Source organism: Myxine glutinosa, chromosome 1 (genome assembly GCF_964187855.1).
Source record: "Myxine glutinosa chromosome 1, kmMyxGlut1.1, whole genome shotgun sequence".
Lineage (NCBI taxonomy): Eukaryota > Metazoa > Chordata > Myxini > Myxiniformes > Myxinidae > Myxine > Myxine glutinosa.
The window spans coordinates 332,246,388-332,265,432 of record NC_136261.1 but is presented as its reverse complement, the minus strand read 5'-3'; the positions used below and the strand labels follow the sequence as shown (position 1 = coordinate 332,265,432).

At 48.5% G+C, this 19,045-nt stretch overlaps 1 protein-coding gene across 1 annotated transcript in view; it reads right to left on the bottom strand.

Moving 5' to 3' along the window:
- UNC80 (unc-80 subunit of NALCN channel complex) overlaps positions 1-19,045 on the bottom strand; it is a 502,852-nt gene that overhangs the window by 379,758 nt on the left and 104,049 nt on the right. The window contains exons 15-17 of the mRNA XM_078779534.1: positions 18,719-18,988; positions 15,123-15,254; positions 740-887 (exon numbers count right to left, since the gene is read on the bottom strand). Coding sequence (XP_078635660.1) covers positions 740-887; positions 15,123-15,254; positions 18,719-18,988 — 550 coding nt within the window. The remainder of the gene's footprint in view (positions 1-739; positions 888-15,122; positions 15,255-18,718; positions 18,989-19,045) is intronic.

Sequence of the window (19,045 nt, the reverse complement as noted above, 5' to 3'; positions counted from 1 at the left end):
AGGATTTACCTTAGCATGTGTGAGAAGACAGTACAAGCAAAGTCATATTTATGAGAGAACAGAGGAAAATTGAGACTGATGCAATGACAGGATGGAAAAGAAAAATGATGAGCATGGTGGATTGGTGGAATGTCCCATGGGTTGACGACACTTGGTGTCCCATCTGCTGGCATTAGTTGGTGAATGGGGGTGGTGTGGGATCATGTGGCAGGCAACAAGAAGATAGCAAGAGAAAAATACAATTTTTTTTTTTGTGTTTCCCCCCCCCCCCCCCCCCCCCCCCATTCATTGAACTGCCTTCCATTGATGGTTCAATCGCAATCTTCCCGCCAGAGCTCCAAGGAAGCAGTGAACTACCATTTCATGTCACCCCCTAATAACTCTATCTGACCCAACACTCTAACTTTCAGATTACTGTGTATCCTCACCTCCTCTTTCAATGTTCATTCATTCCCTTGCTTGTTATATCGAACTATGGTGCAATTGTCCCACTGTCAGTAAGTTGCCTTTCACCCTCTGTCACCTCCCTCCTCCATGAGCTTACATTGTGTGCATCTTCCAAAAAAGTAAAAACAGTTAGTTTTAGTGCACATCATAAATATCTCATCCTCAAAACGTTTGGGTGATTTTTCATAATTTATTCTTTCTCAAATACTAATAAATAAAAAGCAAAACAAAAGTTAATCGACCAAAAAGTGCACATATGAAAGCGTTACCGTAACTGAGTGGTTGTACTTACTGTCAGACATGGTTTCCATACAAAATCCCAGCAGGGCATGAAGAAAATCTACGACGTTATTGAGGGAATCTTTTCGCACGTAGCAACGGAAGGTGTTCTTGAAGCCAGTCTTATCCAGCTTGTACAGGCGATCTAAGCAATCATGTGCCTAGTGGAAAGTTCCCAAACATTATTTCAACAGGAATTATCACAGAAAATCAATTTATAGCTCATTCCATACCAACTAAACTAACTTTCCAATGCAAGTTCTTCAGGCAACCATCAAATAAATTGATAAAATATTCAGATACCTTTATGGGTAAAATGATCCTTCAAAGAATGTCAACCCCGAACTCCAAGTGGTCTGTCCCATCATCAAATTGATTAGTGTCTTGGTGTTTAGTAGCATCTCCTTTAGGTATGAAAGTAATGGAAAAACTAGAGCAATGCGACTGTGTCACCAATATGCCTCTGTGTCGTCCCTGCCCGTGACAATGGGTAGATGCCATCGTTCACTGTCCTAAAAATAAACAAGTTTGATTTAAATCGCTTCAGCCGTTCTCAAGTATCACATTTTTACCTGACATGACAGGTTTCATATCGATCGGTGAAGCGGTTTCAGAGAAGGGATTTTTTTTTTATATCGGCTTTCAAGCTAATATGGCTGCCAAACCACGTGACATATGACATCAAAAATGTATACTCTACATATGTATGGGTAGGGGATCACGTTTGTGAAGTTTCGTGTTAATCGGATAAGGTTCGTTTTTCTATCCAAGATGGCTGACTGCCAAACCACATGATCTACGATGTCATCATTTACAAACTACAGTAAAACTTCCTCCAACGCGGGGGATACGTTCTGGGATAACTTCGTGTTGGAGGAATTCACGTTGGAGGAATCATTAAGTGTATGGGGAAATTGGGGATATGTTCCAGGCTCCCAAAAACCTGACCCCAAAACAGCCTTTCTTGCTTTTTTTACATGTTTCTTTGTATGGGATGGTGCAGCATTATTAAATATACATAAAAATAAGTGTTAGTATCATAATAGTACTGCATTATTGCAAAATAACTCACCTTATTGTGAGATGGTTGTTGGAGGTTTGGGTGATGATGATCGACGATGGGAGCCATCATGATCTTAATGATCTGGGTGGGAGCCATAATGATCGACGTAAGCTCACTTGATGGCGGCAGGTTCGGAGAGGGTGGCAGGTGGCAGCTCGTACCGCGCGTGTATAGAAATTAAATAGTAATTAATCAAGGTAATATGGAATAAGGAAAAATAATAAAATCTTTGGGGAAACACCGGCCGTTTATGTCGCAATTAATCCAGAATATAAAATCGAACTGCGATCGCCGATGACAGCAAATGGCGACTCGTATCATCGTATGCATAAATTAAATTATAATTAACCCTTGTCCACACAAGAGGGGTCTTTTTAGCCTTGTATTCAGCCAAAGAACACCTGCCTTGTGTGTACAAGGGTTAAGTAAAGTACAGTACAGTAACAAGCAATAATAATAATATTAATCTTTGGGAAAACACCAGCCACGATCGCGTAAATGCGAAACACCCCCTCGCGTTGGGGAGGTTTTGACGCATTTAATTCAGTGCGCAAATTGGAAACCGCGTTTGAGGAAGCCGCGTTGGAGGAAGTTTTACTGTATATGCAACAACATTTGTAAAATTTCGCATCGATAGGGTAAGCGGTTTCAGAGATATAATTATTTAATATTTTCCTTCAATCCAATATGGCAGCCACACTATGTGACCAATGACATTTTGGTGATCATATTTTAATCAATGACACACGTACATTTTTTAGTCAATCGATTTGGTGGTTTGGGAGAAGATGTTTTTTAAGGTTTTATGTTAAATCCAATATGGCTGCCGAACCATGTGACCTATATAACCACCTTTAGAGGCCATTTTTCCCCGCAAAGCGGGGGTTGGCCTTTTTCGGGAACCGTGGTTGTTGTTGTTTTTTGGTCCCCTTTTTGAAGCAATGTTTTACGGCCGGATGCCCTTCCTGACGCCAACCCTTTTTGTCGCCTTTTTACGACAAACAGGGAATTACCAGTGAACTGGTACTCAATTAGCCGACCTCGGAATGATGACAGGCTGAGTCAACCCCCCTGGCGTTAATTCAGCGATCGACCGGGATTCGAACCCAGGACCCTAGGATCCCAAGCCGGCACCCTAGCCGCTAGCCCAACACCAGGGTTACCAGGGTGACCTATGATGTCATAAATTTAATATTTCAATACAAATGGGTCATTGATCATGTGCATGCAATTTCAGATTTTTAGGATAAGGCATTCCATTTAAACATTTATTGCTGGTATACCACTTCACCGATTATGTCTTCATTATCATAATTTTGTTCCCCATTGGGAGTACATGACAATGTGCCAAGTTTCAAATTTTCCATTCAGCAGTTTCCATGAATTTATTTTTTCTATTAATTGCGTTTTTTTTTTTTTTGTTTGTTTTTTTTTGTATACAAGATCGAGGCTCGTGAAAGAGCTAACATTAATCACACAAAAAGACAAACCGACACACAAAACACAAAAAACAAGGGGAGTGGTAGACAAGATGGGGAGAGAGGGGGAAGGACACAAAAGAGAGGGGGAAGGACACAAACACAACATTTGAGAGCAGGGACATCGGGAGGACTTGGGGGGAGGTGGGAGAGGATTAAAACATATGAACACTGCAAGGACTCTGGGGTGAATTACCGGGGGTAGAAAAGATCAAGGTTTTCGATGGGGGAAGATAAGAGATGGTGGTGAACAGCTGTTTTAAAGACCTGGAGGGAGATTAAAATTGAAAGTTGAAAGATTAAAATTGTTTAATCAAAGTTGGCAGCGATCATGCGGTCCATCGAGTAGGGCTGTATTGGGTTTCAGAGCAATTGTTTGGTAAATAAGGGATGAGAAGGTTTTTGAAGTTTCAGGGGGTAACCTCCACCCTCCCCCCACCCCACACATCCTGGGAGCCCCCATGATCCGAAATCGAAAAATTGAAGCCTGAGAGATTGTGCGGGCTACCGTCTTGTACTCATGTGTCAAGTTTCAGACCAATCAGACAGGTGATAAAGGGAGGAGTAGCAAAAATAGCAAAAAGTTAATGGACATCATGACCCATTTTAAAAGTTTATCTCTTCGAGTTTTGAGATGAGGTGACCTCATGAAGGCAAATGCAGTGGAAGTGTCATGCTTTAAGGAATCTGATATCAAGCAAATGCTTAGATACTTCAGTTCTCCATTGTCCTTGTAATACATGGAAAAAGGAGGGCGAGTTTGAACATTATACTAAAGCGCGGCGTTACGCGCGCTGCTTGTGAGCAAGGAGGAAGCGGACAAGCGGTAACATATAAACGTCTTTATTGTAAGACTACACTGTAACACTGTACTGTCCCGGGCTGGGCGCCCGGTGTATATCATGAGGCCACGCCTACCCCTGGTGCGTGGCCACCGCCCACTTGGTGCGCGGAATGATGTCACCACGCCAGTGGGCTTTTGTGTCCGCCACACGCGCCCCCCCAGAATTCCCGCGCACCTGGAGGGCCAGTTTGCGGGGCAGACGAATGACCCGGCCGAAGCGCCCCCTGGCGATCGGCGGCGTCCGGGGTGCAGGGATGCCAGGTGGGATGCCCCTGGCTGCCCCTGGGATGGGTGCAGGACCGGGGGGCGGCGTGGCGGCGGGGCTGGGCGGTGCCGGGGGTCCGCCCGCAGGAGGGCGGCCCCGACGTGGGGGTCGGGCCACTGGCGGTGGATGGTCCACATCGAGGTGGGCCGGCTTGAGGCGGTCTACCGAAACGCGGTCAGGAGTACCGCCGATGTCCAGGGTGAAGTGCTTCGCCCCGGTCTCCAGCACGCGGAAAGGCCCGTCGTACGGGGGCCGCAGTGGTGTCCGATGGGCATCGTGTCGGACGAAGACGTACTCCGCCGTGCGAAGCTCCGGGGCGACGTGCGTCGGTGGGTGCCCGTGGCATGCCGTTGGCACCGGGGCGAACCTCTGGGCGGTCTCTTGTAGAGCGGAGCGCTGCTGTGCCGCGGACCATGGTGCCGTGGAGTCGGGGAGGAACTCGCCCGGCACCCGCAGCGGTTGCCCGAAGACCAATTCCGCCGCGGATGCGCGCAGGTCCTCCTTGGGCGCCGTCCGGAGGCCCAGCAGGACCCAGGGGAGCCTGTCGACCCAGCCGCCGTCGCGGAGGGTGGCCCGGAGCGCGGCCTTCAATGAGCGGTGAAATCGCTCACACAGGCCGTTAGCCTGGGGATGGTAGGCCGTGGTTCGGTGCAGCCGGACCCCGAGCCCCTGCGCAACCGCCCCCCAGAGCTCCGAGGTGAACTGGGGGCCGCGGTCGGATGAGATGTCTGAGGGGGCGCCGAACCGGGCGACCCAGGTGGCGATGAAAGCCTGCGCGACATCGGCCGCCGTTGTCGACGCCAAGGGCACGGCCTCCGGCCACCGGGTGGTGCGGTCCACCATGGTGAGGACGTAGGTGAAACCCCGCGAGGGGGGCAGAGGTCCCACCAGGTCCACGTGGACGTGGTCAAACCGGCGTTCCGGCACCGTGAACGGGGCCAACGGGGCCTGGGTGTGCCGGTGCACCTTGGCGCGCTGGCACGCGAGGCACGTCCTGGCCCAGCCGCGGACGGCCTTCCGGAGGCCATGCCAGACGAACTTGTCGGCGATCAGCCTTTGGGAGGCCCTCGCGCCCGGGTGGGATAGGCCGTGGATGGCGTCAAACACCTGGCGCTGCCAGCCCGCGGGCACGATGGGGCGAGGACGCCCGAGGGAGACGTCGCACAAGAGGGCCGCGCCCGCGCCGTCAAACGGCACCTCGGTGACGCGGAGGCCCGTGACGGCGGTCCGCAAGGCCTGGACGTCGGGGTCAGCGGCCTGGTCCGCTGCCATCCGGGCATAGTCGATGCCGAGGTGGACTGCGTGGGCGACGGCCCGGGAAAGGCAATCCGCCACCGGGTTGTCCTTCCCCGCGACGTGCTGGATGTCCGTCGTGTACTCGGACACGGCCGAGAGGTGACGCTGCTGCCGGGCCGACCACGGCTCGGTGACTTTGCCCATCGCAAAGATCAGCGGCTTGTGGTCGACGAAGGCAGTGAACGCCCGGCCCTCGAGCAGATGGCGGAAGTGCCTGACCGCCAAGTGAAGTCCGAGCAACTCGCGGTCGAAGGTACTGTAACGGCGTTCGGGCGGGCGAAGCTGCCGGCTAAAGAACGCCAGCGGTTGCCAAGCTCCACGCACCCATTGCTCATGCACTGCGCCCACCGCGTAGTCCGAGGCATCGGTGGTGAGGGCGATCGGTGCATCGGGCGCCGGGTGCGCGAGCATGGTGGCGTTAGCCAAGGCGAGCTTCGCGCCCGTGAACGCCGTGTCCATCTGCTCGGTCCAGGTAACGTCGCCTTTGCCCGGCTTACCTCGGAGAGCTTCGTGCAGGGGGCGCAGGAGCTGGGCGATACGGGGCAGGAACCGATGGTAAAAGTTCACCATGCCCAGGAACTCCTGCAGCCCTCTGATCGTGCGGGGGCGCGGAAACCCCTTCACCGCCTCCACCTTGGCCGGTAGGGGGACGGCTCCGTGCCTGGTGACACGGTGCCCCAGAAAATCGATTGTGGCGGCGCCGAACCGGCACTTTGCGGGGTTCACAATCAGGCCATGCTGGCCCAGGCGTTCGAAGAGCGTGCGGAGGTGGCGTAGGTGCTCTTCGCGGGACGCGCTGGCGACGAGGATATCGTCCAGGTAAACGTAGACAAAATCCAAGTCGCGCAGGACGCTGTCCATCAGTCGCTGGAACGCCTGAGCCGCATTCTTCAGACCGAAGGGCATGCGCAAGAACTCGAAGAGTCCGAATGGCGTGATGACCGCCGTCTTCGGGACGTCCTCCGGCCTGACGGGGACCTGATGGTAGCCGCGTATGAGGTCCACCTTCGAGAAGAAGGACCTGCCCGCCAAACGGGCGGAAAAGTCCTGAATGTGGGGGACGGGGTAGCGGTCGGGAGTCGTGGCGTCATTGAGACGGCGATAGTCCCCGCACGGTCGCCATCCCCCGCCGGGCTTCGGCACGATGTGCAGCGGCGACGCCCAAGCGCTCTCTGAGCGCCGAACGATGCCGAGTCGCTCCAGGGTAGCGAACTCCGCTTTTGCCACCGCCAGCTTCGTCGGCTCGAGGCGGCGTGCCCGGGCGTAGACCGGTGGCCCGACGGTGGGGATGTGATGGGCCACCCCGTGCTTGACGGCCCCCGCCGAGAAGGTGGGCCGCGTGAGGGCCGGGAAGCCGGCGAGGAGGCGGGTGAATGCGTCCGCTGCCGGAAGCGTACAGACCAACGTGGCCGGAACCGAATCGTTCGGCAAGCCGCTTGGCAAGCCGCTCGTTGAGCTGGGCAACGCACAAGCGAGCGAGCTGAACGTCTCGGCCTGGACAAGCCGTCTGCGCTTGACGTCGACCAGGAGCCCATTAGCGCACAGGAAGTCCGCGCCAAGCAGTGCCATGGGCACGTCGGCGGTGACGAACGTCCATCGGAAAACCTGCCCTCCAAACCGCAGAGAGAGGCAGCGTTTTCCGTACGTACGGATGGGCGTCCCGTTCGCGGCAAGCAGCGCGGGGCCCCCACCCACGGCGTGCTTGTCTGACGTGCCGGCGGGAATGACACTCACCTGCGCTCCCGTGTCGCACAGGTAACGGCGCCTGGAGAAGGTGTCCGTTATGAACAGCAGGCTGTTCGAATGGCCGGCGCTCATCGCCACTATTGAGCGCCGGCCCGGGCGTTTCCCGACCCGTTGAAGGAGCACGGCGGATGACACCGCCGAGCTTCGTGGCCGAACTTGGCATGGAACCAGCACCAGGTGGTGGAGCTGGAGGAGCGCGGCTGGCTCCGCCAGGCCGGTGGAGTTGGCGGGTTTCCCCGCGGTGGCGGTTTTCGCCGCGGCGGTGGGCGGGGCGTGGCGGCGTTCACGAGGTGCGTATCAGCATGCTGCTGAACATCAGCGTGCTGTAGAAGCTGATGCTGTGGAACATGCTGCTGAACATCAGCGTCGAGGGCCGTGACGGCCACGCCGACGCTCGCCCGCATGTCCGAAGCGGCGAAGTACCTGTCCGCCTCGGCCGCCAATGCTCGGGGTTCCGTTAGCTCGGTCCCGGCCAACGCGAGGCGGACCTGCGCTGGAAGTTGGCGCCGGAAAAGCGCCCGGAATAGCGAACCGGGGGCTTCGTCGCCCAACAGTGACAGCATATGGTCCATTCGGACCGACGGGCGCGTCTCACCGAGCTCGGGGAGATCCAGGAGGCGGTCGGCCCGTGCGTCGTCCGTAAGGCCGAACGTGGCTAGGAGTAGCCGCTTGAGTGCCTCGTACTTGTGGCCGTTCGGTGGGTGGCGAAGGACGGACACAACTCGAGCGGCCGTGCCGGGCCCGAGGGAGGCGACGACGTGGCAATAGCGCGTGTCATCGCCGGTGAGGCGCCGAAGCTGAAATTGGGCTTCGGCCTGGACGAACCAGACTTCGGCCTGAGCCTCCCAAAATTCCGGAAGTTTGACGAAGTCGGCCATGGCGATGGCGTCGCGTGTGGAAGGATCGCTCCAGCAGATCCAACGTCGAGGGTCACCAGTAAAGCGCGGCGTTACGCGCGCTGCTTGTGAGCAAGGAGGAAGCGGACAAGCGGTAACATATAAACGTCTTTATTGTAAGACTACACTGTAACACTGTACTGTCCCGGGCTGGGCGCCCGGTGTATATCATGAGGCCACGCCTACCCCTGGTGCGTGGCCACCGCCCACTTGGTGCGCGGAATGATGTCACCACGCCAGTGGGCTTTTGTGTCCGCCACAATACCACTGTTAACCTTCCTTGTACCTAGAAAGCATCTTCTATTTATAATAGTCAGGTTCAGTATGTCCAGATTTAAAGTTTCGTTGGATTTTTTGGGGGATTTGGAAAACTATATATTTTTGGAAACTATATTGTATAGTCAGTCAGAAAACCAATGTTGCTATTTGCACAGACTCCTGTATGGCGGCCATCTTGGATTTTCCAAATTGCCGCCGTAGAACTAATTTTTCTCAATATCTCAGCTTCTAAATAACATAGAGCTTTGATTCTAACGGCTAAACATACATTTTCAAGGGCCCCGAATCCAATGGTAACAAGTTCGATAAGCTAGACATGACCATAGAGCTCCGATGTGGCGGCTATCTTGGATTTTTCAAACTGGCCGCCGTAAAATTGATGTTTCTCAATATCTCAGCTTCTAAACAACATAAAGCTTTGATTCTAACGGCTAAACATACATTTTCAAGGGCCCCGAATCCAATGGTAACAAGTTCGATAAGCTAGACATGACCATAGAGCTCCTATGTGGCGGCCATCTTGGATTTTTCAAACTGGCCGCCGTAAACTTGATGTTTCTCAATATCTCAGCTTCTAAACAACATAAAGCCTCCCCTCCAAACGGGCAAATCCTGAAATGTACACACTACAAGCGGTCTCTCCGTGCCCATATATATTGATATGTAGCACTTTATGAAATGGTTCTGGAGGAGTTCTTGAAGGACAACCCACAAGTAAAGGATGTGTGTTTCGAGGCAACAGAGGGAGTCGAAGCTGCCTGTGCTGAGACGAACAAGTGCACGAAAGCTGAATCTGTAAAACAAGCAAACACCAAACTCCTTCAAATCTTGACATCTGATGGGGTGGTGACGGCACTCGAGGAGTGGGAAGCACGGAGATCCAAGAATGCAATGTTCAAGTCAATGATGAACTATCTACATCGGGTGGAGACAATCCTGTTATTCGTGGCAGCATCACGGAGTGCTGACCTGGTGCTTCACCTCCAAGCTGGAGAAGAACTGAGCAAGTTATTCTTTGCCATGGACCGGATCAAATACAAGCGGCTCTGGCCCCGATACATCGCAGACATGTATGACCTAAGAACCAATCACCCTAGGACCTGGGAAGAACTAGGAGCTGGCAATCTATCAGTAACCAAGAATGACATCCCGTTTGTATCCATTGGACCAGATCATGCATGTGAACATCTGAACAAGCTGATGAAGATTCACTCTGGACTGATTGGCATCTCTAACAATGCCAATGCTAGACAGAGATTCTTCATGGTTACACCAGAATTATCACGCCTGTCAAAAGACTTCAAGAGTCAGTTTGGCCTGGAAGGTGAGAAGATCACAGAACATCATGACCTTGGTCCAAGTGCAGTCAAGAGGGAACATGAAGCAATCAACAAGATCAAGGCTGCGATACTGAGTCACGGGAATCCATTTGACACTGAAGGTGACAAGCTGCACAATGTGATAACGAATGCTTACATCCCAGACGAGTATATACCACAGATCTTGAACATTGATGTCACTGGTCAGAAGTTGTATGAAGACTACGTGTCGGAGCGTATCAATGGAGATGTTAGCCTCTGGGCACCAGTCAAGAAGGAGAACAACAAGATGCTCACGTCTGGGAACAAGAGAACCACAGTGAAACTCAGAGACAGGACTGTGGATCTGAAGGAGACTAAGGAACTGTACGGAAGGCTCATGGTCCTTGCCAAGTCAAACAGAGACGTCAACCAGAAATATGCCATCGGAAATTACGAGTTCACTGTGACACCAAGAGCACTGTTCGCTCCAGATGGGACAATTCTTCCATGCACTGACAAGTCGAAGATAATTCATCTCCTCGACAAGTTAGCAAGAGCAGAAATTCACCCCGAAGATCAGCAGCAGACACCAGCTGCAAGTGTTCTACAAGAAGATCCAAGGACACAAGAACTATGGCATCCACATCTAGTAAACCTACAAGTCGGAAGATTGCACTGGTGGATGGGATGGTACTTGTGCATAAGCTGACAAAGAAACCAGCCACTGTAGTGAAAGTCAACGATCTGGGTGAATGCTTCAATGACAGACTCATGTCTCTAACAAAAGATTGTGATGAGATCATACTGGTCTTTGACACGTACAAAAACGATTCTCTGAAGAGTGCTACCAGGGCTAAAAGAAGGCAAGGAAAGGATGCAGTACAGTATCAAGTCAGAGATGACACCAACATCAAACACATCCCAATGAGCAGATTCCTTTCTCATGACAAAACAAAGGCTGATCTGACTGACTATCTGGCAGCGAAAACTCTAGAATACAACAGTCACTCATCCAAGTTGATCATCACGTCTGCTTCAGGGCGTACTAGGAGCAACAGTGACCTGCTCTTCGAGGACAACAACCATGAAGAAGCTGACACCCTGTTGATCCACCAGGCTGTGCTGGCATCCCAGTGAAACCCACATGATGCGCAGTTGGTGTTCTTCTCTCCCGACACAGATGTCCTGGTACTAGTCATAGCAAACTATGACCTACTGCTGAGGAATACATCCATTTCCATGGCCTCTGGAATACTTCAAATTAAGCCACTGTGGACAGTGTAGTGAAATCGTATTATGCTGAACCCAGGTGATGCTCGCTGCTCGCTGACACCGCTAGGGGGGCACGGCTATAAGACCCGAAATGGCCGCAGCTCTAGGCGTCTTCTCCTGTGACATGTTACATTGACTAGTGGACTCGTTAACGGTACGTACCGCCTAGAATATTACGCTTGCTTTGATTGAATGATATTGTGGATTGACCTATGTGAAACCAAACCTTATTCCTATTGCATCCCTGTATTTGCAGAATGATGTCAAAGGTCTTAATGGAATTAAACCAACAGATGGACTAAAGTTGTGGACTTGAATGATTTCCACAACAGACAGCTCTAGGGGGTCGAAAGAGCAAAGGCGTTGCCAGCCTTTCATGCTTTCACAGGGGCAGACAACACTGGGAGGTTCTCTCGAATAGGCAAAGCAACCTGGCTGCATGTCTACCTCAAAGCAAGTGAAGATGTCATAGACACCATGCGAATGCTTTCAGATGCAACTGAAGTGACGGAGGACATGTTGTCCACACTAGCTAACATTGTATGCGCTGCTTACTCTCCAAATGGCATCCACATCGACAGCATCCCCGAACTACGATGGTATCTCTTTTGCAAACACATGGCAGAAAGTGACAGGCTTCCTCCTACTCTTGGAGCTCTCAAGCAGCACATCCTTAGAGTCCATATCCAAGCCAGAGTGTGGGGTCAGGCAAGCATTGCTCAACAGGATCCTCAGCTGAATCCCCTGCAAAACGGCTTTTACAAAGACACGGATGGACAAGTGAAACCAACCACAACTGAGGAGCCTCCAGCCCCCAAGGCCATCATTCAAATGGTTAGATGTCAGTGCAAAACAGACTGTTCTTCATCTAGATGTTCCTGCAGAACAAACAATTTGGCTTGTACAGACCTTTGTCAGTGTGACATCCAGTGCCAAAATGATGAGGACTCTCAAGATGTGATGAACGAAAGTGATGATGAGGATGATGATGACTTTACTCAATGATGAATCAAAGCTCTGTGCTCTTTAGAAGGTGAGTTACATCAGTTTTACGGCGGCCAGTTTGAAAAATCCAAGATGGCCGCCACATAGGAGCTCTATGGTCATGTCTAGCTTATCGAACTTGTTACCATTGGATTCGGGGCCCTTGAAAATGTATGTTTAGCCGTTAGAATCAAAGCTTTATGTTGTTTAGAAGCTGAGATATTGAGAAACATCAAGTTTACTGCGGCCAGTTTGAAAAATCCAAGATGGCCGCCACATAGGAGCTCTATGGTCATGTCTAGCTTATCGAACTTGTTACCATTGGATTCGGGGCCCTTGAAAATGTATGTTTAGCCGTTAGAATCAAAGCTCTATTTTATTTAGAAGCTGAGATATTGAGAAAAATTAGTTCTACGGTGGCAATTTTGAAAATCCAAGATGGCCGCCATACAGGAGTCTGTGCAAATAGCAACATTGGTTTTCTGACTGACTATACAATATAGTTTCCAAATATATATAGTTTTCCAAATCCCCCAAAAATTCCAACGAAATTACATAGTGAACCTGACTATAAAGGAGGTATTTGAGAAACATGGGCTGAAAATGAGAAGACAGGTGATGTGGGTCCGACAGCAGAGAAAATAAATAAATATCACGTTAGAGGGGAAGGAGATCACACAAGGAAATATATTTGAGTATCTGGGTGGAACAGTGATCGGGGATGCACTGACAGAGACAAAAATAGAAGGTCAGGAGGGTTCTTGGGTAAAATGCCAGGGGCATAGAAAAGGCCCCTTTTTATGAGGGTATGTGCCATGTAGCAAAGTAGAGAAAAGAAGGGACATTCCATTCCATAGCTTGTAGAAAATGTTGAACAATAGAAAAGAAGGGACATTCAAAAAATATCGTGTGCATGCTGTACTACCCTTGTGTTCTTAGGAGGAACCAAGTAATTCTCTAGAAAAGTTCACATAAAGAGACGCCAATTTGAGTCATACAGCTACATGAAGAAGTAGATTTATTTTATTTGCCAGATGTAGGGTACCCCTTTATATGAACTTTTCTAGAGCATTACTTGGTTCCTCCTAAGAATGACTCATAAATAGTGTTCCCTCTTTATTTCTCCCCTCAACCCGCCATTGTCTCCAATTTCAGGTTCAATTTTCCCGTTATTTGTTTCGGGAAATAACCGCGTTGTTTTAAAAGAAATAAGGTTATCGTGCCAGTCCTCACATTACAGCACGCGCAAGCGCAACACCGCCAATAGTTGACGCAATCTGAGGGAGTTAAAGCCAGTTTGGTCCATCCGTCCACATGAGTGTGAATCAGCCTGAACACGACAATATATTTCTTAAGGATGAGTTTCCATAAGCTAGGTAGTTTCCCCCTTGTACAACATTATCATAAAACCAGCCTTCAACCTCAGCCATACATATACGAGTATAAATGGATTCATTGATTCATGCCTGTTTACGGTGATATACCGATGTCAAAAAGTTATTAGCCCCAATTGAATTAGGTCCAAAATGGGGGCTTATGGATTGGGTCTTGCCTGTCTGTCTGTCTGTCTGTCCATGCATGCGTGCGTCCATCCGCAACTATATCTCAGAATGTATGGAGCAATTTTGTTCATACTAGGCACAAAGACAATACATGATGGTATACATAAGCACAGCATTTTGTCAAGTGATGCAATCAAAGAAAGCTGACTCGCGGCCATTTTAGTTGTAAAAAAAAAAAACTCAACCATTTATCGGACATGCATTTACCGATCTTGTTCAAACTTGGCAAACCGTTAACGAATGATGGCTTACATATGCACGTCATTCATTTTCGAGATCAGATCCAAGATGGCGAACTGGTGGCCATTCTGTTACTTAAACATGTCCCCAACCATTTCTCGAACATTTCTGGACCAATTTTGTTCAAACTTGGCACAAAGACAATACATGAGAGTATACATATGCCGACGGCTTAGCGGTTAGGGTGCCGGCTTGGGATCCTAGGATCCTGGGTTCGAATCCTGGTCGATCGCCGAATTAACGCCAGGGGTGTTGATTCAGCCTGTCATCCTTCCGAGCTCGGCAAATTGAGCACCAGTTCACATCCTGTGTGTCGCAAGAGACAACTAACAGGGTTCGCGGCAGGAAGGGCATCCGGCCATAAAACATTGCTTCAAAAAGGGGACCAAGGTGACCGAAAAAGGCCAACCCCCACCCTGCGGGGGAAAATGGCCTCTAAAGGTTGTTCTATACATATGCAGACGCTTTTGTTTTGTAATCCGTCCAAAGATGGCAGACTGGCAACCTTTAACTGCGCACAGCAAAATTACAAAAACCATGGGGGCTATGATATTTTATGTCTTTTACTCTTTGTTCATCTGTAACATGCAATTCCTCTGACCACTTATGTGGGCACTGCTTGACCCCCAAATCTCTAAAATCCCGTCACGTAAGGCAAAATTTCTGTTTTGAGAGACCAGTAACTTTAAAATGGAAATCTTCCAGCTGATTGTACAGGCATTGAGGGCAGATTCTGAAAGCTCGGGTCAAAATCTCTGAGGATTCAAAATATTGGCTTCATACTTAAGTTCAATCAAACATAGTCACGACCTATTTTTAAATGGGGACAATACTCCCAAAACACTTGAAATTAGAGGCTGAAATATTTTCTACGATCATTTTAAACATGAAGGTATTTTTGAAACTTTTTCTGAATTATATTTTTACATTCATCTCTGAGATGGTCACCTGAGGCAATTGTTTGGAAAGTTAGGTGAGTTGGTGTGAAATGGAAAAGTAAAAACTAGGATGTTGAAGCTATCAATAGAACAATCATCTATGTTTGTGGTTAGATGTCTAAGATTAATGGTTTAAGAAAACAGCAAAAAAAACAACTACACAACAAGCTGATAAACTGCACCTATAAATGAGAATAAACTCAACATATCATGCTTCCCCACAATTCCATACCAGTGAACGGAGTCTGTCACCAGACAAACCCCTGTGACCCTCGCCACACCCGTATGCACAGCCCAAAGACTTGATGATGCGAATTAGCAGCATGAGCATTAGCCGATGCACGTTCTCTCCTGAAATGTTCTCCTGCAACAAGAATAGTCGCATCTGTTTTCATACACAAGGCCAACGCCTTTGGATAGATTATTTTTGAAAACAGTACAGCAAGCACATCTTTAACTCCGCCACTGAAGGAGGATGGCGATTACGTTTTCACCCCTGTCTGTCTGTTTGTCTGTGAGCAGGATATCTCGAAAAGTTATGGACGGATTTCGTCAAAATTCGGTGGACAAGTTGGGTGTGTGATGAGCACAAATTGATTCAATTTTGGTGAAGATCCTAATGCGGATCCTGAAACGAGATTTTCTGGGTCTTCAAGTGATTCTTCACCATTAACTCTCTGGAGTCCACAAGCCGATTCTATCGGCTTCGCGCATGCGCCGAAATGTCTAAAAGCCGAATTTATCGGCTCTAACCGCAATCAAATTTACCGCGCAATTACTGCCTCCTGGCTACGATGTGCATACTATGTAATAATAATAATAATAATAATAGTAGACTCCAGAGAGTATAAAAATAATAATAATAATAATAATAATAGTAGACTCCAGAGAGTATAAAAATAATAATAATAATAATAATAATAATAATAATAGTAGACTCCAGAGGGTATTAAAAAAAAAAAAAAAATAATAATAATAATAATAATAATAATAATAGTAGACTCCAGATGGTATAAAAAAAAAAAAAATAATAATAATAATAATAATAGTAGACTCCAGAGGGTATAAAAATAATAATAATAATAATAATAATAATAATAGTAGACTCCAGATGGTATAAAAAAAAAAATAATAATAATAATAATAATAATAGTAGACTCCAGAGGGTATAAAAATAATAATAATAATAATAATAATAATAATAGTAGACTCCAGAGTGGTAAGAGAGGGGACCAAAACGATAAGTATACAACAACAACACACAACAGGCCCCATGACAATCTTCTCCATTTTGCCCTATTTTCTGCATCTCCCCTTGTTAACCCCTTGGTGTCCTTGTGTTTTATACTTCTCCCACCCCCTTCCCACGCCTCTTCCCCCCAAGCCCTCTCCCTCCCACACATCTCCCTGCTCTCAAATGTTGTGTGCTCTCAAGTGTTTGTGTGCTTCCCCTTCTCTTGTCTTCCGCTCCCTCTTTTTATATATTTTGTTTGTCTGGTTGATTTGTTTGTGAAGTAAATGTCAGCTCTTCCACGAGCCTCGATTCAGTATACAACAACAACAACAACAACAACAACAACAACAAAAAACCCTTGCCCGCATTTCTTCTTCCACCACCTTTAGCCAAGTCTTTCTCGGTCTTCCCCGTCCTCTACTTCCTTCTACATTAATTTCCATCACTCGTCTCAACCAGTCACTTTCATCTTTCCTCAACACATGACGAAACCATCTCAACCTGTTCCTCTTCACAGCATCCATCACAAACGATAAGTTTTCTCCAAAACGATAAGTATACTATGTGTATATATATATTATTATTATTTTTCAGTTATGCAAACAGACACAATGCCACACGATATATAGGCTCCCAAGTTCATTGGTGCATTATAAAATGTTCCAGATAGTACTCCCTTGTGTCTCGTGGGTTTCAAAGGGGATATACATTGAGGGATTAGTTGGGGTTTTCCCCATCTTCTATCTTCGTTCTGGAGCCAAGTGCTATCTCTCACGAGCCATATTGGGTGTGCTACCTCATTTGCCTATGCTTGTCAAAACTCATTCAAATCTGCACACCATAACCCAACTGCCATCACTCATATTTGCCCATCAACCATAGGGCACCACCACAAGACCTCAACCACTCGAACAATGTAACACTTCAACCACCTGCCTGCGCCTCACTGCTGCACCCACTACCTCGGGCTGCTTAAGGACACCATTTTGCCCACACTCATGGTGCCACCACCAAGATGACTCGCTGCCGGTTAGCAAAAACCTGTGCTAACCTTCCCATTGTTCCCTCCTGTCAGTCACGACCCTCCGGTTGTCAACCATGCCATCTGGGCCCTTGCTGGCCGTTCGGGCGGCGAATGGAGAGTGATGCAAATCCACCCAATGTTAAGTCAGGAGCTGAGGCCTATGGCATGTCCCAAAAATGAATGAGGGCAATTTCAGACCGACAAGCTCACGGTGAGGGTGTCGTCACATGGAGGCTCATCTGAGCCAATGGACACGCCGCACTAGGACCAGAGGGTGGTGCATGACCTTTGCTTCTGGCAACAATGTCTGGAAAGGGAGGGGCATCACTCTTGACCCCTACTGGACCCCGCCCCTCCCCAGACTAATATAAGGCAGAGCTACAAGTCGGTTTAGAAAGAATCAACAATTTACTCCCCATTACCCTCTCCTCCAGCACAGGGAAGCGACAGACTCGACATTCCTCGTTCAGTGAGCCAAGAGGTCATCCAAGCCTCACCCTGATCTTTCCTTTCTACCTTTCCTCTGGGTGTGCATCTGATTTGGAGCCAATGTTATGTATGCCGAGGTAAGACTGCATAAGAGGTTATATTGGACGAGTGAGAGCACCACTATGTCTCTCTGCTTTTTGTCCCCCGTCGCACCGCGGAGCGAAAGGGGGACTATGGTTTTCCCCTCCGTCCGTGTGTGCGTCCGTGCATGTGTGTGTGCGTTGAACCTTGTGAGCGAATATCTTCAAAAAGAAATGAACTACTAACTTCTAATCCAGTGTATGGGTGTATCTAGGCATAAGGAAGAACGCTATTGAAAATTGGGTCGCCACGTCAAAATCCAAGATGGCCACCGCCATATATGTCTGAACGGTATGAGCGAAATATTTTGAAAAATAAACGAACTACTAACTTCTAATCTGGTGTGTGGGTGTGTCTACGCATAAAGAAGAACGCTATTGAAAATTGGGTCGCCACGTCAAAATCCAAGATGGCCGCCACCATATATGTCTGAACCTTGTGAGCGGAATATCTTGAAAAATAAACCAACTACTAACTTCTAATCTGGTGTGTGGGTGTGTCTCCAACCCACTCGCAAATATTATCGACTCTTCCATGTTTCCTGCGTCTTCCACTTTGTCAACTCACATCACTTCACCGACGGGGGACCGAGGCGTAATATACATTGCAGCACCACTCAAATATCCCCTTTTGCTTTATTTTGCCACACCACATGATAAATGACTTTTCCCTGGTGTACTTTGTGAATAAACCTTGATTGTATGAATATACCACATATCTTTCCTCATGCCCCTTCTTGTATATAATAAACCCCCAAACAAATGTTTTTCCAATCTGCCTGTGATGGCTTTTCCACCACTGCTTTAGCAGAGTCTACACTAGCAATAGCCAGGACGTTCTTCCCCACCAGTTGGCTCCACACATTAGCCCGAACGTACTGGGAAGTTCGCTCGACTGCACCTGATTAAAGGTGTACCCTAAGCGAATTACCCTTAGGGTTAAATTAGATAAAGATCAGTATGTATCGAGGGTACAAACAAAAATCATCTATGGTTTGCACCTTAATGATTTCTGGTGATGCTTTCCCACCAGCTTTCTCATCTCTCCTACGCTCGCCAGTCCTAGTCTTCGGGTCAGACTGCTCTCGAACGCCCTCAACGCCTGCTCCAGCTTCTGCTCCCACCAGCACTTTGTCACTCCGGTCTCCATCCTGGCGACACCCTGGGACAGTGCCAAGCTGCAGCAATTCGTGAATAATGTGTAACGCTGTGTCAAAGATGCGAGAGCTTGCATCTCCACGAAGCACCACAGACAAGGCCTTCAGCACCACCTACAAAAAAACAAGATGCAGAAAGTTCACACAATGCCAATAAAATGTTGATGTTTT